The 16,453-nt window shown below is 44.7% G+C and overlaps 1 protein-coding gene across 1 annotated transcript; it reads right to left on the bottom strand.

Annotated features, from left to right (window-relative positions):
- Positions 1 to 1,438: 1,438 nt before the first annotated feature.
- ADIPOR1 (adiponectin receptor 1) lies at positions 1,439 to 16,155 on the bottom strand (the record flags this gene model as incomplete). Its single annotated transcript, XM_080698364.1, has 7 exons — positions 1,439 to 1,567; positions 2,547 to 2,740; positions 5,392 to 5,579; positions 7,831 to 8,017; positions 9,851 to 10,022; positions 11,135 to 11,251; positions 16,015 to 16,155. 7 exons carry the CDS (start codon positions 16,153 to 16,155, stop codon positions 1,439 to 1,441), a joined length of 1,128 nt encoding a protein of 375 aa, XP_080554490.1.
- Positions 16,156 to 16,453: the final 298 nt, after the last annotated feature.

The following is a 16,453-nucleotide window of genomic DNA, read 5'->3' as shown; positions in this document are numbered from 1 at the left end:
ACTGTGCAAGGCCAAACAAGTTTGTGGACATTTGCAACCTACATGTCATCATTTTGTGACTTCTACTAGTAGTTATTTTATAATAACTACTATAATAATAGTATATAAAAATACTATATAAAAATAGGGCTGGGGGTGTAGCTCAGAGGTAGAATGCTCCTGAGTTCCATCCCCAGTACTGGGAAAAAAAGAGTTGTTTTGGATTAAATACATATATTACATACAGATACAAATAAGGGATTATGGTATAAAAACACCCAGATTCCCATTAACTAGTTATAAAGGAATATAAACTTTACTTTTCTATGTTCTGATCTAGCTGGATGCAGTGGTGCATGCCTGTAATCCTAATACTTGGGAGGCTGAGACAGATGGATCACAAGTTCAAGGCCAGCTTCTGCAATTTAGAAAGACCTTATTTCAAAAATAAAAAATAAAGTAGGCATAGTGGTGCACGCCTGTAATCCCAGTACTTGGGAGGCTGATACAGGAGAATCGGAGGTTGCAGGATAGTCTCAGCAACTTAGCAAGTCCCTCAGCAACTTAGTGAGATAGTTTCAAAAGAAGAAATAAAAAGGACAAGGTAGAATGCCCCTCCCTGGGTTCAATCCCCAGTACAAAAAAATAAAAAATAAAAAAATTGTGCTTTAGCAGAATCTAGAATTTTTATAGGTCTTAATCCTTTGGATTTGCATGTAAATAGTTGAGCCCACCCATGTCAAATGTTTGAATGACAAATGTCTGCGTACTTTCTTTTATTATAATCATAGTCTTGCATCAAGATACATAGCAATGATAGCAGGATTCTCTTTAAAGCTTAGTATTAAATATTAAATATCTTTCCCCATTTTAAGTTTACATTACTCTGCCAAGAAAAAAAAATTAAAACTCAAGTTATCTTAAGCCTGGAAATACATCCATGATTAGCAGGGCTGTGTAAAAGTTGGCCACGCTTTATTCTTCCTGCTGTGTAAGCAGATCTAGGCCCTAAAAGAGGGACCAGGTTATAACTGTTTTTGAAAAGTGTGCTACAAAAATGGATGGCCTGTGATAAGCCAGGTTACAAAGCAAGGATGGGGTAAGGGAGGGACGTTTTCTTCCAGAGAAAAAACAGAATTTCTGAAGAGTCCCAGTCCATAATTTTTCCCAAAATGGGTAGAAGAGGGGATAAAATCTCCACATGATCTCCAGCGTCCTTTCTCTGTGAGGGACCAGTAGTTGCCTTGCTCAGGGGCGTGCCGAGTCCCCAGCTGGGGAATGGAAATGGAAAGTTTATTGCCTGGTGGCGGTGAAGTGAGCTGAAGCTTGACTGGCACTGAATTCTCTAGGAGGTTTCTTCTAGAAACAGACAACTCAGACTCTCCCTCTCACTTCAGCAGGGAAGTTATTTTTAAAAGCACTTGGGAAGTCCTCCCTCCACCCCTCAGGCGAGGAAGGCTCAGAGAAGGGAGTCATCAGTACAGCCGCCTTCTAGGCCATAACGGAATTCCTGAAGGTTGGAGACCCCGTAGAAGTGGACGAAGGCCGCAGCCACCACCAGCACGTGGAAAATCTGATGGGACTGGAACTGCAGGAATAAAAAGAAAGAGCTTTTAGGGGTATAGTAAAGTAGTAGTACAGATATGGAATGCTGCCTCCTCTTCTTTTTTTGGTAGTTCTGGGGATGGAACTCAGGGGCATTCTACCTCTGAGCCACACCCCCAGCCCTATTTTTTATTCTTTCTTTATTTCTTTATTTTTGTTGGGTATTGGGGATGGAACCCAGGGGTATTCTACCTCTTAGCTACACCCCCAACCCTATTTTTTATTCTTTATTTTGAAACAGGGTCTCATTGAATTGCAAAGGGCCTCACTAAGTAGTAGCTGAGAGCTGGGCGTGGTGGCGCACGCTTGTAATCCCAGCATTTGGGAGACTGAAGCGGACAGCCTCCAGATACTTAGAGGTTGTTTGCAACTCAGTGAGACCCTGTTTCAAAATAAAGAATAAAAAATAGGGCTGGGGGTGTAGCTCGGAGGTAGAATGCCCCTGGGTTCCATCCCTATTACCCCCCCACCCTGTACACACACAAAAGTAGTAGCTCAGGCTGGCTGCGAGCTGTGATCCTCTTGTCTCAGCCTCTCAAATGCTGGGATTACAAGTGTGCGCCACCACGCCCACCTTTTTATTCTTTATTTTGAAACAGGGTCTCACTGAGTTGCAGAGGGTCTCGCTAAGTAGCTGAGGCTGTCCACGAACCACGATCCTCCGGTCTCAGCCTCCTGAATGCCGGAATTACAAGCGTGTGCCACCACACCCAGCACCATGTTGCCTCTTCTAGTTTCTCAATTTTTTATACATTATAAAAGTGATATTTCCATAGAAAAAAAATTAGAAAGTCTTAAGTCCTTATCAGAGCTACACCAAAATGTTAATATTGGCTATTCCCCCACCCAACGTGCGCACCCACCCATTCCATGATCCATGTCTGTTACCACTTTTCCTTAGATCTCTAACTTTGGGCTGGTCACTCAGCATCACAGGCCCTGTTGGGAGAGACATTTCTTACCCATATGTCAAACTTTCCAGGAAAGAAGCGCTCAGGAATCCGAGCAGCATAAAGGCCAGCTCCGGTGATGTACATCACAGCCATGAGGAAGAACCAGCCCATCTGGCCCACTGTGGTGGCCTTGACAAAGCCCTCAGCGATAGTAAAGTGCATGGTGGGCACCACACCACTCAGACCAAGTCCCAGGAACACGCCTGAACAGAGAAGACATGAGCCTGTCAGCAGGGAGCGGCCACCACGTGGAACGCACAGCTGCCTGACTCGAATCCAAATGTAGCTATTTTCTGGTGACTAATACATGTTTTGGAAGTCTATCCACAAGATGGGTAACAATTCCTATGCATCCAGAATGGGAAAAAAGCTGTATAGTGCTAGTATATATTACCTTTTTGGGGGGTACTAGAGATTGAATTTAAGAGCATTCTACCTCTGAGCTATACCCTCAGTGATATTTTATTTTATTTTAGTTTTATTTTTGGTGGTACTGGGGGTGGAACCCAGTGGCTTTCTACCTCTAGGCTACACTCCCAGACCTATTTTATACTTTATTTGGAAACAGGGTCTCACTAAGTTGCTGAGAGCCTCACTCAGTAGCTGAGGCTGGCTTCGAACCTGTGCGATCCTCCTGTCTCAGTCTCCCAAGCGCGGGGATTACAAGCGTGCACCATCACACCCAGCTTTATTTTATTATTATGATTATTTCTGGTGGTACTGGGGTTCCTGGAAACCCTTCTACCTCTAGGCTACACTACCAGACCTATTTTATATTTTTATTTGGAAACAGGGTCTCTTAAACCAGCGAGACTGGCTTCAAACTCATGTAATCCTCCTGTCTCTGCCTCCCAAGCACGGGGATTACAAGCATGTGCCACCATGTCCGGCCCATAAAAATTTTTTAATTGTCTAAGTAAAAAGACTCTGACCTCTCGAGTAGAGCTGGATCTAGGCAGGCACTTGTCTGTAGCTGCTGGGACACAAAACTGAGGCAAGAGCAAGGAAGTGCAGGTATTTGTCTCTGTGCCACTACACTATACAGAAGGGGGAGAGGCAGGGCCTGCCTTCTCCAGCTTTGTAGTACCGTTTAGGTACCGTGCCTACCAAATGGTTGGTGCTTGATAAATATATATATTTTTTTAGCTGAGGTTAAAACATGGCAGATATGGAAAGTCTAAAGGAGCTGAAAACTAGGGGTAATTTTGTTGTTAGGTATTGCTGCAAGTAATAAAAGCTTAAAATAAACTTGGTGCAGGGATGCAAACCTGTAACCCCAGCTACTAGGGAGGTCAAAGCCTCAGGAGGATCACAAGTTAGAGGCCAGCCCGGACAACTTAGTGAAAGCCTGTCTCAAATAAAAAAGTAAGAAGGGCTGGGGGTGTAGCTCAGTGGCTTGACTATTCTAAGTATAGCTATTAAAAAAAAGAAGGGCCGGGCGTGGTGGCGCACGCTTGTAATCCCCGCACTTGGGAGGCTGAGACAGGAGGATCACATGGGTTCGAAGCCAGCCTCAGCTACTTAGTGAGGCTTTCAGCAACTTAGTGAGACCCTGTTTCCAAATAAAATATAAAATAGGTCTGGGAGTATAGCCCAGAGGTAGAAAGCTTCTGGGTTCCACCCCCAGTACCACCAATAAATAAATAAATAAATAAATAAATAAATAAATAAATAAATAAATAAATAAAATAGGTCTGGGAGTAAAGCCTGGAGGTAGAAAATCCCCTGGGTTCCACCCTCAGTACCACCAAAAAAAAAAAAATAATAATAAAATAAAATAAAATGTAATAAAATAATAAAAATTAAAAAAAGAAGGAAAGGAAAAGAGAAAGCTTAAAATAAGAGTTAAGCTGAGTCTGTAATCCTGGTACTTGGGAAGCTGAGACAGGAGGATCACAGGTTCACCAGTCTGGGCAACTTATCAAGACTATTTTGCAAAATAAAAATAAAATAGGGCTGGGGGTATGACTTAAGAGTACATTGGCAACAAACATTAGTTTGTTATCAATGTTTACACTGAAGGTATTTTATTCATCTAACTAAGCATTCCATGTGCTTAGTTAAATGTCCTGGGTGTTTAGTTTTAATCTCTTGGTTGAATGCTTAGGATTTGGGTCACTAAAATGACTGCTTGCTATATTTTTAAACTATCATAAATATAGCTATACTTACAGCTAAGCGATGAGCTGGGTAATGATCTGTCTTATCAGCACTCCAGTGGAATAATAATGAAACTTGGGGAGCTTTGAAAATTCTCCCTCCCTCCCTTCCTTTTTCTTCTTCCTTGCCTGTCTCTCACCCTATCTTTTTTTCTTGTACTGGGAATTGAATCCAGGAGTGTTCTACCACTGAGCTACATCCTAGCCCTATTAATTAATTAATTAATTAATTTATTGCAGGTCTGGGGGTGGAACCCAGGGGCATTCGACCTTTGAGCTACAGCCCTTTATTTTATTCTTTATTTTGAATCAGGGTCTCCCTAAGTTGCAGTGGGCCTCACTAAGCAGCTGAGGCTCTCTGTGAACCGCGATCCTCCGGTTTCAGCCTCTCGAATGCTGGGATTGCAAACGTGTGCCACCACGCCCGGCTCCAGCCCTTTAATTTTGAGACAGGGTCTTACTAAGTTGCCCAGGCTGGCCTAGAACTTGCAATAGTCTTGCTTCAGTGTATTGAGTAGCTGGGATGACAAGCATGCACCACTGTGCCCAGTTAAATTTACACGAGTTTGAAAGTTTCATATACAAATCAGGTGTGGGTGGGGTTCCCAAACTGTAAGCCTTAGGGTCCTGGGTTGAGCTGGCCAGGCTCAAGGTCCAAAATACCCCTGAGGTTTACACTGTGTCTTTCTTCTTACCTGCTCTTGTCTGCCGGTGTTTAGGGGTGGCAAATCGGTCCCACTGTGCTACGATGATGGCAGAGATGCCCAGGACACAGACGATGGAGAGGTAGATGAGCCGAGGCTGTGGGGAGCAGTAGAAGGAGTAATAGAGCCAGGGGACAAAGCTCCCCATAATTAGTAGAGCGATCCCTGAATAGTCCAGTCTAAAAGAGAGGCACAAAATCAAAGGAGTCAGTGGAAGAAATGAAGAATTCCCACGGTTCATTTAACTTGTCCTTTCTGCTCTGTGTTTGTTCCCAGATTAGATCGTTTCCAGTCTCTCCTCATTTCCCATTCAATCGAGTCCCCACGTCCTGCATTAAAATCCCCCAAGGTCGAGCACTTCTACTTTATAGGGAGGAGTCTCTAAGCATTCCTACTCGCAGAACTCTATCCTTTTCCCTTAACTGTGAGTATCTATATGCTCTTTGTAAACACTTGATTTTAGAAATTCTATCACAATCCGGCTGGTTCCCACCAGCACCAGACTCAGGAGGAAGGCTCTAAATATCCCTTCATTCTGACAGAAAAAGTTTTTTTTTTTCCCTCCATTATTGGGGATGGAATCTAGGCGCATTCTACCTCTGGGATATACCTCCAGCCCTAGACCTATTTTTTTTTAATTCCTTATTTTGAAACAGGGTCTTAATAAGTTGTCGAGGGCCTCACTAGCCTTCTTTTCCTGTCTCAACCTCCCAAGTATTGGGATTACAAGTATGCACCACCATGCCTGGTTTTTTTTGGTGGTACTGGAGGTGGAACCCAGAGGCTTTCTACCTCCAGGCTATACTCCCAGACCCATTTTATATTTTATTTGGAAACAGGGTCTCACTTAAGTTGCTGAGAGCCTCACTAAGTAGCTGAGGCTGGCTTCAAACCTGCGTGATCCTCCTGTCTCAGCCTCCCAAGCACAGGGATTACAAGCATGCGCCACCACGCCCGGCACCATGCCAGGCTTTGACAGAACAAGTTCTAAAAACAAGAACCTTAGACTGGGAGATTATTAAGCTATGTTTTTACTTGTTCTGTTTTTAGTTGATTTTTCTTCTTTTTTGTCTTGCTATGCTGCACAGGTTGGCCTCAAACTTCTGGACTCAAGGGATCCTTCTGCCTCTGCCTCATGAGAAGCCAGAACTCCAGGAGACCACCATGCCAACAGTGACATTTCTGGGGGACGGTACTGGGGGTTGAACCCAGGGGCACTCTACCTCTGGGTTATACTTTCAGCCCTATTTTATTTTGAAACAGTTGCTGAGATTGGCCTTGAACCTGAGATACTCCTAGCTCAGTCTCCCAAGTACCAGGACCCAAGTATCCAGTATGTGCCACTCTGCCAGGCTCAGCACTGACTTATTTTTTTTGTGGGTGGTATTAGGAATTGTACCTGGGGGGCATTCTACCTCTGAATTACATTGCCAGCCCTATTTAATTTTATTTTTTATTTTGGACCAGGGTCTCACTAAGTTGCAGAGGGCCTCACTAAGTTGTTGAGGCTGGCTGCAAACCTGCAATCCTCCTGTCTTAATCTCCCAAGTACCAGAATTACTGAGGTGTATGCCACTGTGCCTGGTTAAGCATTGACTTTCTTTTTTTTCTTTCTCTTTTGTGGTACTGGGGATGGATTGAACCCAGGGGCATTATACATCCGAGCTATACCCTCAGCACTAGTTTTTGTTGTTGTTGTGGGTCTGGGGATAGAACCCAGGGGCATTTGACCTCCAAGCTACATCCCCTGTCCTATTTTTTTTTTCTTTATTTTGAAACAGGGTCTCACTAAATTGCAGAGGGCCTAAGTAGCTGAGGCTGTCTGAGAACCGTGATCCTCCAGTTTCAGCCTCCTGTATGCTGAGATTACAAGTGTGCGCCACCACGCCCAGTGAGAAAATGTATTCTTGTTACTGGGAAAAGGCAAAAGAATTCACCACCATCACTACCAGAGCCAACAATAACAACAAAAACCAGCACACAAATAAAAGCCCAGGCTCAGAGTTGGGGAAGAGAGAAAACACCAGATGTGGTCATGTGCCTAGCAATGCCTGGGCAGCAAAGATAAGCTCTGACTGGTGGGCAGGAGGACCAGCATGAGGGAGCACAGACTACCTGCCACACCCTGCGCTGGCTTGGGCCAAGAGGAAGGCCTTAGAAAGCAACCCACTGGCACCCCAAGATAGCTGCGTTCAGGTAGAAAACACATTCCACGGCTGGCTTCCATCTGCTGGGAGGATGCAGGAAAGGTTTCATTAAGTGTTTATGAGAAAAGCTTCATCATCTCCTTATACTGACAGAACAGAAAGCTTCCCTCAGGCATGCTGAAAACTCTAGGAGTCACAGGCACGCCTCGCACCCAGCCGGCGAGGGATCAGACACAGCCCAGCGCTGCCCACAGCCCTTCCTCCTGCTGCTCTTTTGACTCACTTGGAAAAAGTCCGAGAGACTTTCTCTGAATGACAATAGACGGTGTGAAAGAGCCAGGAGAAGCTGAGGCAGAGCACTGCACCCAGGAAGAACATGCCGAAAACCACCTTCTCCTGAAGAGGGGCCATGAAGTACATATTTGGTCTGAGCATGGTCAAGATTCCCAAAAAGAGAAACAGCAGGAAACCTGCGAGAGAGAAAAAGAAAAAAAACCTGTGAGGAGAAAAGTGAGCCTGTGCACCGGACAGTTGATGGTTTCAAATCAGCGAACTATGGGTTTAGCCATGGGAATGCAAGTCAAAAATTTCAGAAAAAATGCTGGGCGCGGTGGCGCATGCTTGTAATCCCCGTGCTTGGGAGGCGGAGACAGGAGGATAGCGCAGGTTTGAAGCCAGACGTGTTGGCTTAAGAGACCCTGTTTCCAAATAAAAAAAATATATATAAAAAAATAGGTCTGGGAGTGTAGCCCGGAGGTAGAAGGGTTTCCAGGAGCCCCAGTACCACTTAAAAAAAAAATATTTTTTTTTTCAGGAAAAAATGGCACCAGTCATACAAACCCAAACAAAAAGATTTTTTTGAAATGGTAGCAATGTAGGTTTTTTGTTTTATATTTTTTGTTTGTTTTAGTACTAGGAATTGAACCTAGAGTCTTCCTACCTCTAAGTTACACACCCAGCACTTTCATTTTTATTCATTCATTTATTATTTTTTTATTTTGTGGTATGGGGGATTGAACCCAGGGACATTCTGCCTCTGCGCTACACCTCTAGCCCTATTTTATTTTTATTTTGGAACAGGGTCTTGCTAGGTTGATAAGAGTCTCATTACTTGTGGAGGCTGTCCCGGAACTGGCGATTCCCTCATCTCAGCCTCCCAAGTACTAGGAATACAGGCGTACTCCACCATGCCCAGGCACTTACTTTATTTTTTGAAACAGGGTCTTTCTAGCCGTGCGTGGTGGCGCACGCTTGTAATCCCAGCATTCGGGAGGCTGAGACCGGAGGATGGAGGTTCGCGGACAGCCTCAGCTACTTAGTGCAGCCCTCTGCAACTCAGTGAGACCCAGTTTCAAAATAAAGAATAAAAAATAGGGTAGGGGGTGTAGCTCGGAGGTCGAATGCCCCTGAGTTCCATCTCCAGACCCGCAAAAAAAAAAAAAAGAAACAGGGTCTTTCTAAGTTATTAGGGGCCTCACTAAGTTGCTAAGACTGGCCTTGAATCTATGATTCTTCTGTCTTAGCCTCCCAAGTACTAGAATTACAGGCATGTGCTCTAGAACCAGTTGATCACTGGGATCAGATGTTCTCTTGTGATCCCTGGCAGAAATATTCTAGATGGAGGTGACTCCTACTTCCTAATTTCCTATCATAAATACATTGTAAGCCAGATGTGGTGGTGCATGCTTGTATCCAGGTACTTGGGAGGCTGAGACAGGAGGATTGTAGGTTTGAAGCCAGCCTAAACAACTTAGGGAGGCCCTCTGCATCTTATGAGACCCTGTTTCCAAATAAGAAATAAAAATGGGCTGGTAGTTTAGCTCAGATGTAAAATGCCTCTGGGTTCAATTGCCAGTGCCACAAAACAAAACAAAACAAAACACTGTAGCCAGGTACAGTGGTGTGTGTCTGTAATCCTAGTACTTTGGAGGCTGAGACAGGAACATCACAGGTTCAAGACCAGCCTCAGCAACTTAGTAAAGACCTCCCCAACTTAGCAAGACCCTGCTTCAACATAAAACATAAAAAGGGATGGGTTGTAACTTGGAGATAGAATACCCCTAGGTTCAATCCTCAACATACACACACACACACACACACACACACACACACACACACACACACACACACAGAGTCAGTGATCAAGGATCAACCAAAAGTCAATTGCTAAAAGGCACAATTCTATCAATTGTCCAGAGCAACTCTGTTCTTTCTCCTCTCCATAGACAAAGGCTATATAATCACCAGCTAAACGGTAAAGGTGACGACAAATTGGATTTCCCTGAACCATCTAAATCACTCACCAAGTAGATGGGTCCAGATGTTGCCAGTTTCTGTGTGGATGCGGAAGATGCTCTTGAAGCAAGCCCGAAAGGAGGGCATAGGTGGCCTGTGGCCATGTAGCAGGTAGTCGTTGTCTTTCAGCCAGTCAGGGAGCACATCATATGGAATGACCCGCCAACGTCCCTCCCAGACCTAGGATGCAGACAATGTTTTGGGCAGGGCCCTGGATAATATGTGCATCTCCACTGGAGACTGGCCGAGTTCAATCCCCAGTACTAGACCCACACAAAAGAAATTATAAATTTTAATAAAACATGTTAGAGATTGTTGTTAATGCTCTTTATTTTTTTGGTACTGGGGATCACACCCAGGGGTGTTCTACCTCTGAGCTACACCCCTGCCCTATTTTAGTTTTTAGCTGGAAACAGGATCTCAGTAAGCTGCAGAGGGGCTCACTAAGTTGCTGAGTATGACTTGGAACCTGCGATCCTCCTGTCTCAGCCTGTCTCAGCCTCCCAAGTACTGGAATTACAGGCACAGGTTACCATGCCTAGCTTTTTTTTTTTTTGGGGGGGGGGCGGGATTGAACCCAGGAGCATTCTACCTCTGAGCTACATCCCAATCCTGTTTTTTATTCCTTATTTTGAAACAGGGTCTCTTAAGTTGCAGAGGGCCTCACTAAGTACCTGAGGCTGGCCTTGAACCTGTGATACAACTGTCTCAGCCACCAAAGCACTGGGATTACAGTGTGCTCCACCATGCCCAACCATGCCCAGGTATTAATGCATACTTAATATATTATAAAGGAACCTAGCCAGGCGCGGTGGCGCATGCTTATAATCCAGCACTTGGGAGGCTGAGACAGGAGGATCGCACAGGTTCGAAGCCAGCCTCAGCTGCTTAGTGAGGCTCTCAGCAACTTAGTGAGGCCCTTTTTCCAAATAAAAGTATAAAATAGCCCAGAGGTAAAAAGCCCCTGGGTTCCACTCCCAATACCACACACACACACACACACACACACACACACACACACACACACACACACACAGAGGAAACTATATTGCTATATCAGATTTAAATATTTTGATGAAGCGAAAGGGGTCCATAGCACAAGGAAGCAAAAACCCATTTTAGAGTATATTTAAAAAAATGCCCAACACGATAGGTAGAAAAATTTAGCTAATCCTTCACCTTGAGCAAACCTACCCACAGGAATAAAAGCTCTTTAGCAAGCTTGCCAGCTGAGAACACCCCAGACAGGCCTGCTGCCTCTCCCCTCCCAGGATGGAAGTTCTAGGCTGCACCTTATACACAAACTCCTCCATCTTTTCCATGGCATGGTGGGCCTGCAGGGGCAGCGTCAGCACCCGCACCTCCTCCTCTTCTTCCTGGGGCACAGGGCATGCTTGTTCTTCTTCAGCCTGAAGGAAACAACAAACAAAATCCAGGAAGTTATAAACTGTACTAATCAGAGAAGTCAAGAGAAAGCCAAATTCACTGCGTTCTGCCCAGCCACTCTCCTTCATAGGGCCTTGCACCTCTTCTCTAAAAGCATGAGACTTAACTGAGCTCACAACGCCGTAGTCGGGATTCACTCATAGTTTGTAACTGCTGGAGTAAAAGTTCTACTAGGCATACGGGGGGAACGAGAGACGCGGGATCAGCGCACTACCCTAGGTGTTATTTATGTCTCGATGACCCAGTGTCTTTCAACTTCCTCCAAATTTTCAAAAGGATAAGAGTCTCAGGAATTTCCTTAATAAGGGCCGGGCGTGGTGGCGCACGCCTGTAATCCCCACGCTTGGGAGGCGTAGACAGGAGGATTGCGCAGGTTCGAAGCCAGTGCCGCTAGCTTAAGAGACCCTGTTTCCAAAAAGTATAAAATAGGTCTGGGAGTGTAGCCCGGGGTAGAAGGGTTTCCAGGAACCCAAGGACCACCAAAAAAAAAAAAAAAAAAAGAAAAGAAACTTCCTTAATAAGTCACCTTCACAGTGCTGACTGTGGGGACGCTAAAGTAACTGTAACTTTGTGCCCACAGCAACTCTCAGGAGTACTGGACTTCAGAACTCACAGTACTGACTTGGGGGCACAACCAACCAAAGAGCGCCGGGAGACCACCCGTCTGTGGAGGAGAGACACCGTTCTCCCCTGGGCTCCAGACCACAGAGCTGGGAAGCTGGGTAGTTCAGCTCCTTTCTTTCTAGATTATGCTCCTTTTCTTTCTCTCCTGTTCAAAATCCCTGGTAGGCACAAGGGCCCACTTAGATTTTGTGATGTAGACTGACTTGCCCACCCCAATATCCTCATCTTCATTTCCTTTAGTTCCATCCATCCATCTGTTCATCCATTCATCCTTTCTTCCCCTCTTCCCTCCTGGACAAAGTTTTATTTAGAGTGGCAATGTTATAGCAATTTTACAAAGACCCAATGAAAAGACATTTCCTAACCTCTTTGCAGCTGAACATGACTACATAACTAGGCTCTGGCCCGAGTGTTGAGGGCTCCTGATACTCTCATTGAAAGAGAATGAATGGAACCAAGTGTGGTGCTTCACATCTGTGAGCCTAGAGCCAGGAGGATCGCAGGTTCAAAGACAGCCTCAGCAAGTAGTGAGATTCTCATCAACCGGGCACGACCCTGTTTCAAAACAAAAAATAAAAAAGCTTGGGGGTGTAGCTTGGAGGTAGAATGCCCCTAGGTTCAATTCCCAGTACCAAAAAATAAAATAAAAAATAAAGACAAAGAGAATGAGTGGGCCCTTCTCTCCTTCATGGTGAAAGGAGTGTGCATGAGGGCCATACGAAAAGAATGATGAAAGCCAGGCATGGTGGCGCACGCTCGCAATCCCAGGACTTGGGAGCCTGAGATAGGAGGAGATTGCAGCCTCAGCTACTTAGTGAGAACTTGTTTCCAAATAAAATATAAAACATGTCTGGGAGTGTAGCCCAGAGGTAGAAGGGCCCTGGGTTCTATTCCAAGTACCACAAAAAAAGAATGAGGAGGCAATTGTGCAATTGTGGTGGCATACACTTGTAATCCCAGTACTTGCAGGTTGAGTTAGGAGGATTGTAAGTTTGAGGCCAGCCTCAGCAACTAAGTGAGACTTTATTTCAAGGTAAAAAATAAAAAGGAATGAAGGTGTAGTTCAGTGGTAGAACTTTCCTGTGTTTAATCTCTAGTAACACACACACACACACACACACACACACACACTTAAAAAAAAAAAGACTAATGGTGGATCCAGATAGGTGCCTGACAGTAGAGCCCTCCTTAGCCTTGGGTTGCTTACTTCCCGAACCCTTTTACTCCAGAGAGACTTATTTCTTTATTTTTTGGTACTAGGGATTGAAACTGGGGGCATTCTACCTCCAAGATATATCTCTAGCTCTTTTCATTTTGAAACAGTGTCTTGCTAAATTGCTGAGGCTGGCCTCAATCCTGCAGTGCTCCTGCCTCAGCCTCCAAAGTACTGGGATTACAGGTGTGCACAACCACGCACAGCTTACTTAAGATAGACTATAGGGATAAACTATAAACTATATAAACTATATAGATTTTGGCTTGTCACACAAAGTCAATTTAAAACCTAATCCTAAACTGAGTGTGGCGCATGCTTGTAATCCCAGTACTTGGGAGGCTGAGACAGGAGGATCACAGGTTCATGGCCAGGCTCAGCTACTAAATAAGGCCTTCTGCAACTTTGTAAGACCCTATTTCTAAATAAGAAATAATAATAATAATAATAATAATAATAATTAATAATAATAATAAAATAGGGCTGAGGTGTAGCTCAAGGTAGAATGTCCTTGGGCTCAATTCTGTGTCCCCTTCCACAAAAAAACCTAACCCTAATTGCCTGCCTCCTATATTCATAGACATTTACCTATTATTTAATGGATTTCAGGTCTTGTGCTAAGCACTGAGGCTAAAAAAGTTCTAAGTACTTTTTGGGAGTGAACTACCCCAAAGTTTACACTGGGAAAAACAAACAAAAAGATACGTATCAATACACTCTTATTAATGATAAGAATCTAGAGATAATCCAGAGTACTATGCCAAAAAAAAAAAAAAAAAGTGACTTTTTTTCTTTTTGCAAGTCTGGGGATGGAACCCATGGGCATTCGACCTCCAAGCTAAACCATCTGCTCTATTTTTTATTCTTTATTTTTTGAAACAGGGTCTCACTAAGTAGCTGAGGCTGTCCTCTAGTCTGAGCCTCGTGAATGCTGGGATTACAAGTGTGCGCCACCACGCCTGGCTCTTTTTCTTTTTTAAAATTTTCTTCTGGTACTAATAATTGAATCCAGGGGCATTTTACATCTGAGCTATGGCCCCAGCTCTTTTTTTTTTTTTTTTTCCAGCACTAGGAATTGAACCAATGGGCATTCTACCTCTGAGCTACCAGCCCTTTTACTGAACTTCTTTCTTTCTCTCTCTCTTTCTTTCTTTCATTTGTTCTTTCTTTCCTTCTTTCTTCCTTTCCCTCCCTACCAACTATCTCTCTCTTTCTTTCTTTCTTTCTTTCTTTCTTTCTTTCTTTCTTTCTTTGCGGTACTGGGGATGGAACCCAGGGGCATTCTACCTTCAAGCTACACTCCCAGCCCTATTTTTATTCTTTTTTTTTTTTTTTTGCGGGTCTGGGGATGAAACCTAGGGGCATCTGACCTCCGAGCTACACCCCCTGCCCTATTTTTAATTCTTAATTTTGAAACCGGGTCTCACTGAGTTGCAGAGGGCCTCACTAAGTAGCTGAGGCTGTCCCTGAACTGTGATCCTCCGGGGTAAGCCTCCCGAATGCTGGGATTACAAGCGTGCGCCACCATGCCCGGCTTTATTTATTTATTTATTTTTTGGTGGTACTGGGGTTCCTGGAAGCCCTTCTACCTCCGGGCTACACTCCCAGACCTATTTTTACATTTGTTTTAAATTTGGAAACAGGGTCTCCTAAGCCAGCATGCGCGGCTGGCTTCGAACCTGTGCGATCCTCCTGTCTCTGCCTCCCAAGCGCGCGGATTACAAGCGTGCGCCACCACGCCCGGCCCAGCTTGGCTTTTTTTATTCTTTATTTTGAAACCGGGTCTCACTGGGTTACAAAGGGCCTAAGTAGCTGAGACTGTCCTTGAACCTTGATCCTCTGGTCTCAGCCTCCCAAATGCTGGAATTACAAGCATGCACCACCACCCCTGGCCTTATTCTTTATTTTGAAACAGGGTCTCATTAAGTTGCAGAGGGCCTCACTAAGTAAGTGAGGCTGGCCACGAACCAGTGTTCTTCCTGTCTCAGCCTCCCAAGTACTGGGATTAAAAGCATGCACCATCACACTTGGTGCATTTTTATTCTTTATTTATTTTGTGGTACTGGATATTGAACCCAGGGGCATTCTACCTCTGAGCTATACTCTCAGTTTAGTTGGAAACAGGGTCTTGTTAGGTTGATGAGAGTCTCATTACTTGCTAATACTGTCCTAAAACCTACAGAATCCCCTCTCAGCTTCCCAAGTACTGGGATTATAAGTATGTGGCACCATGCCCAGCTTCCTTTTTTATTTTGATATAGGGTTTCACTAAATTGTTGAAGGGCTCCCTCAGTTGCTGAGGCTGCCCTTGAACCTGTGGTCCTCCTGTCTCAGCCTCCCAAGCACTATGTTATCATGCTGATAAAAGTGAAATCTTAAGAAGTACAGACTTCTAGGTGTGGTGGCACATGCCTGTAATTCCAATACTTGGAAGGCCCAGATAGGAGGATCTAGGCTCAAGGCCAGCCTCAACTACGTAGTAATGCCCCTCTGCAACTTAGTGAGACCCTATTTCAAAATAAAGAGTAAACAATAGGACTGGGGGTGTAGCTTGGAGGTAGAATGTCCCTGGGTTCAATCCCTAGTAAAACACACACACACACACACACACACACACACACACACACACACACCCCTAACTACAGACTTCCAGGCATGCTTGTAATCCCAGAATTTGGGAGGCTGAGTCAGGAGGATTATGGGTTCACAGCCTGCTTTAGCAACTTAGTGAGGTTCTCCACAACTTAGTGAGACTATTAAAAAATAAATACATAAATAAGGCTGAGGCAATAGCTCAGAGGTAGAATGCCCCATCAGTATCAAAGAAGAGACTGGCAGAGGTATAAGGAAGATGCTGGTCAAGGGAAGGGTCCCAGGAAGGCAACTTACTTTGTTTGGGTTGGCGATGACCCGCTTGCCCTTCTCTTCCAGCAAGGGTCCCAGTTCAGCCAGTTCCACTGTGTCAGTTTCCCGGTTACTGGCAGGAGCTCCATTGCCTTGTGCCACCACAGAGCCCTTGTGGGAAGACATCTGGCTGGTACCTCAATATCCTGCAGCTTCACCTTGGGGAAAGGCTGGGGGCTCTCAGCCCCAGGGGGCAGAGATCTCCCTGTGATGGCAGGCACTAAAAGCAAACACAAATGTAAGAAGTGTGAACAATTCATTCCTCTTACAGTTTCATTTCTACCATCCAACAATGAGTAAGACAAAGCTAATTAGCCTACACCCTCTCTCCAACAGTAAAGGCTAGCTCATTGCTTAGATGAAATATGTTCCTTGTCCTGTCTTTAATAACACCTTTTAGCCAGGTGTGGGGGTGCACACCTGT

Source organism: Muscardinus avellanarius (genome assembly GCF_963383645.1).
Source record: "Muscardinus avellanarius genome assembly, chromosome: 7".
In the NCBI taxonomy this organism is placed as follows: domain Eukaryota; kingdom Metazoa; phylum Chordata; class Mammalia; order Rodentia; family Gliridae; genus Muscardinus; species Muscardinus avellanarius.
This window is presented reverse-complemented; position numbering and strand designations above follow the sequence as displayed.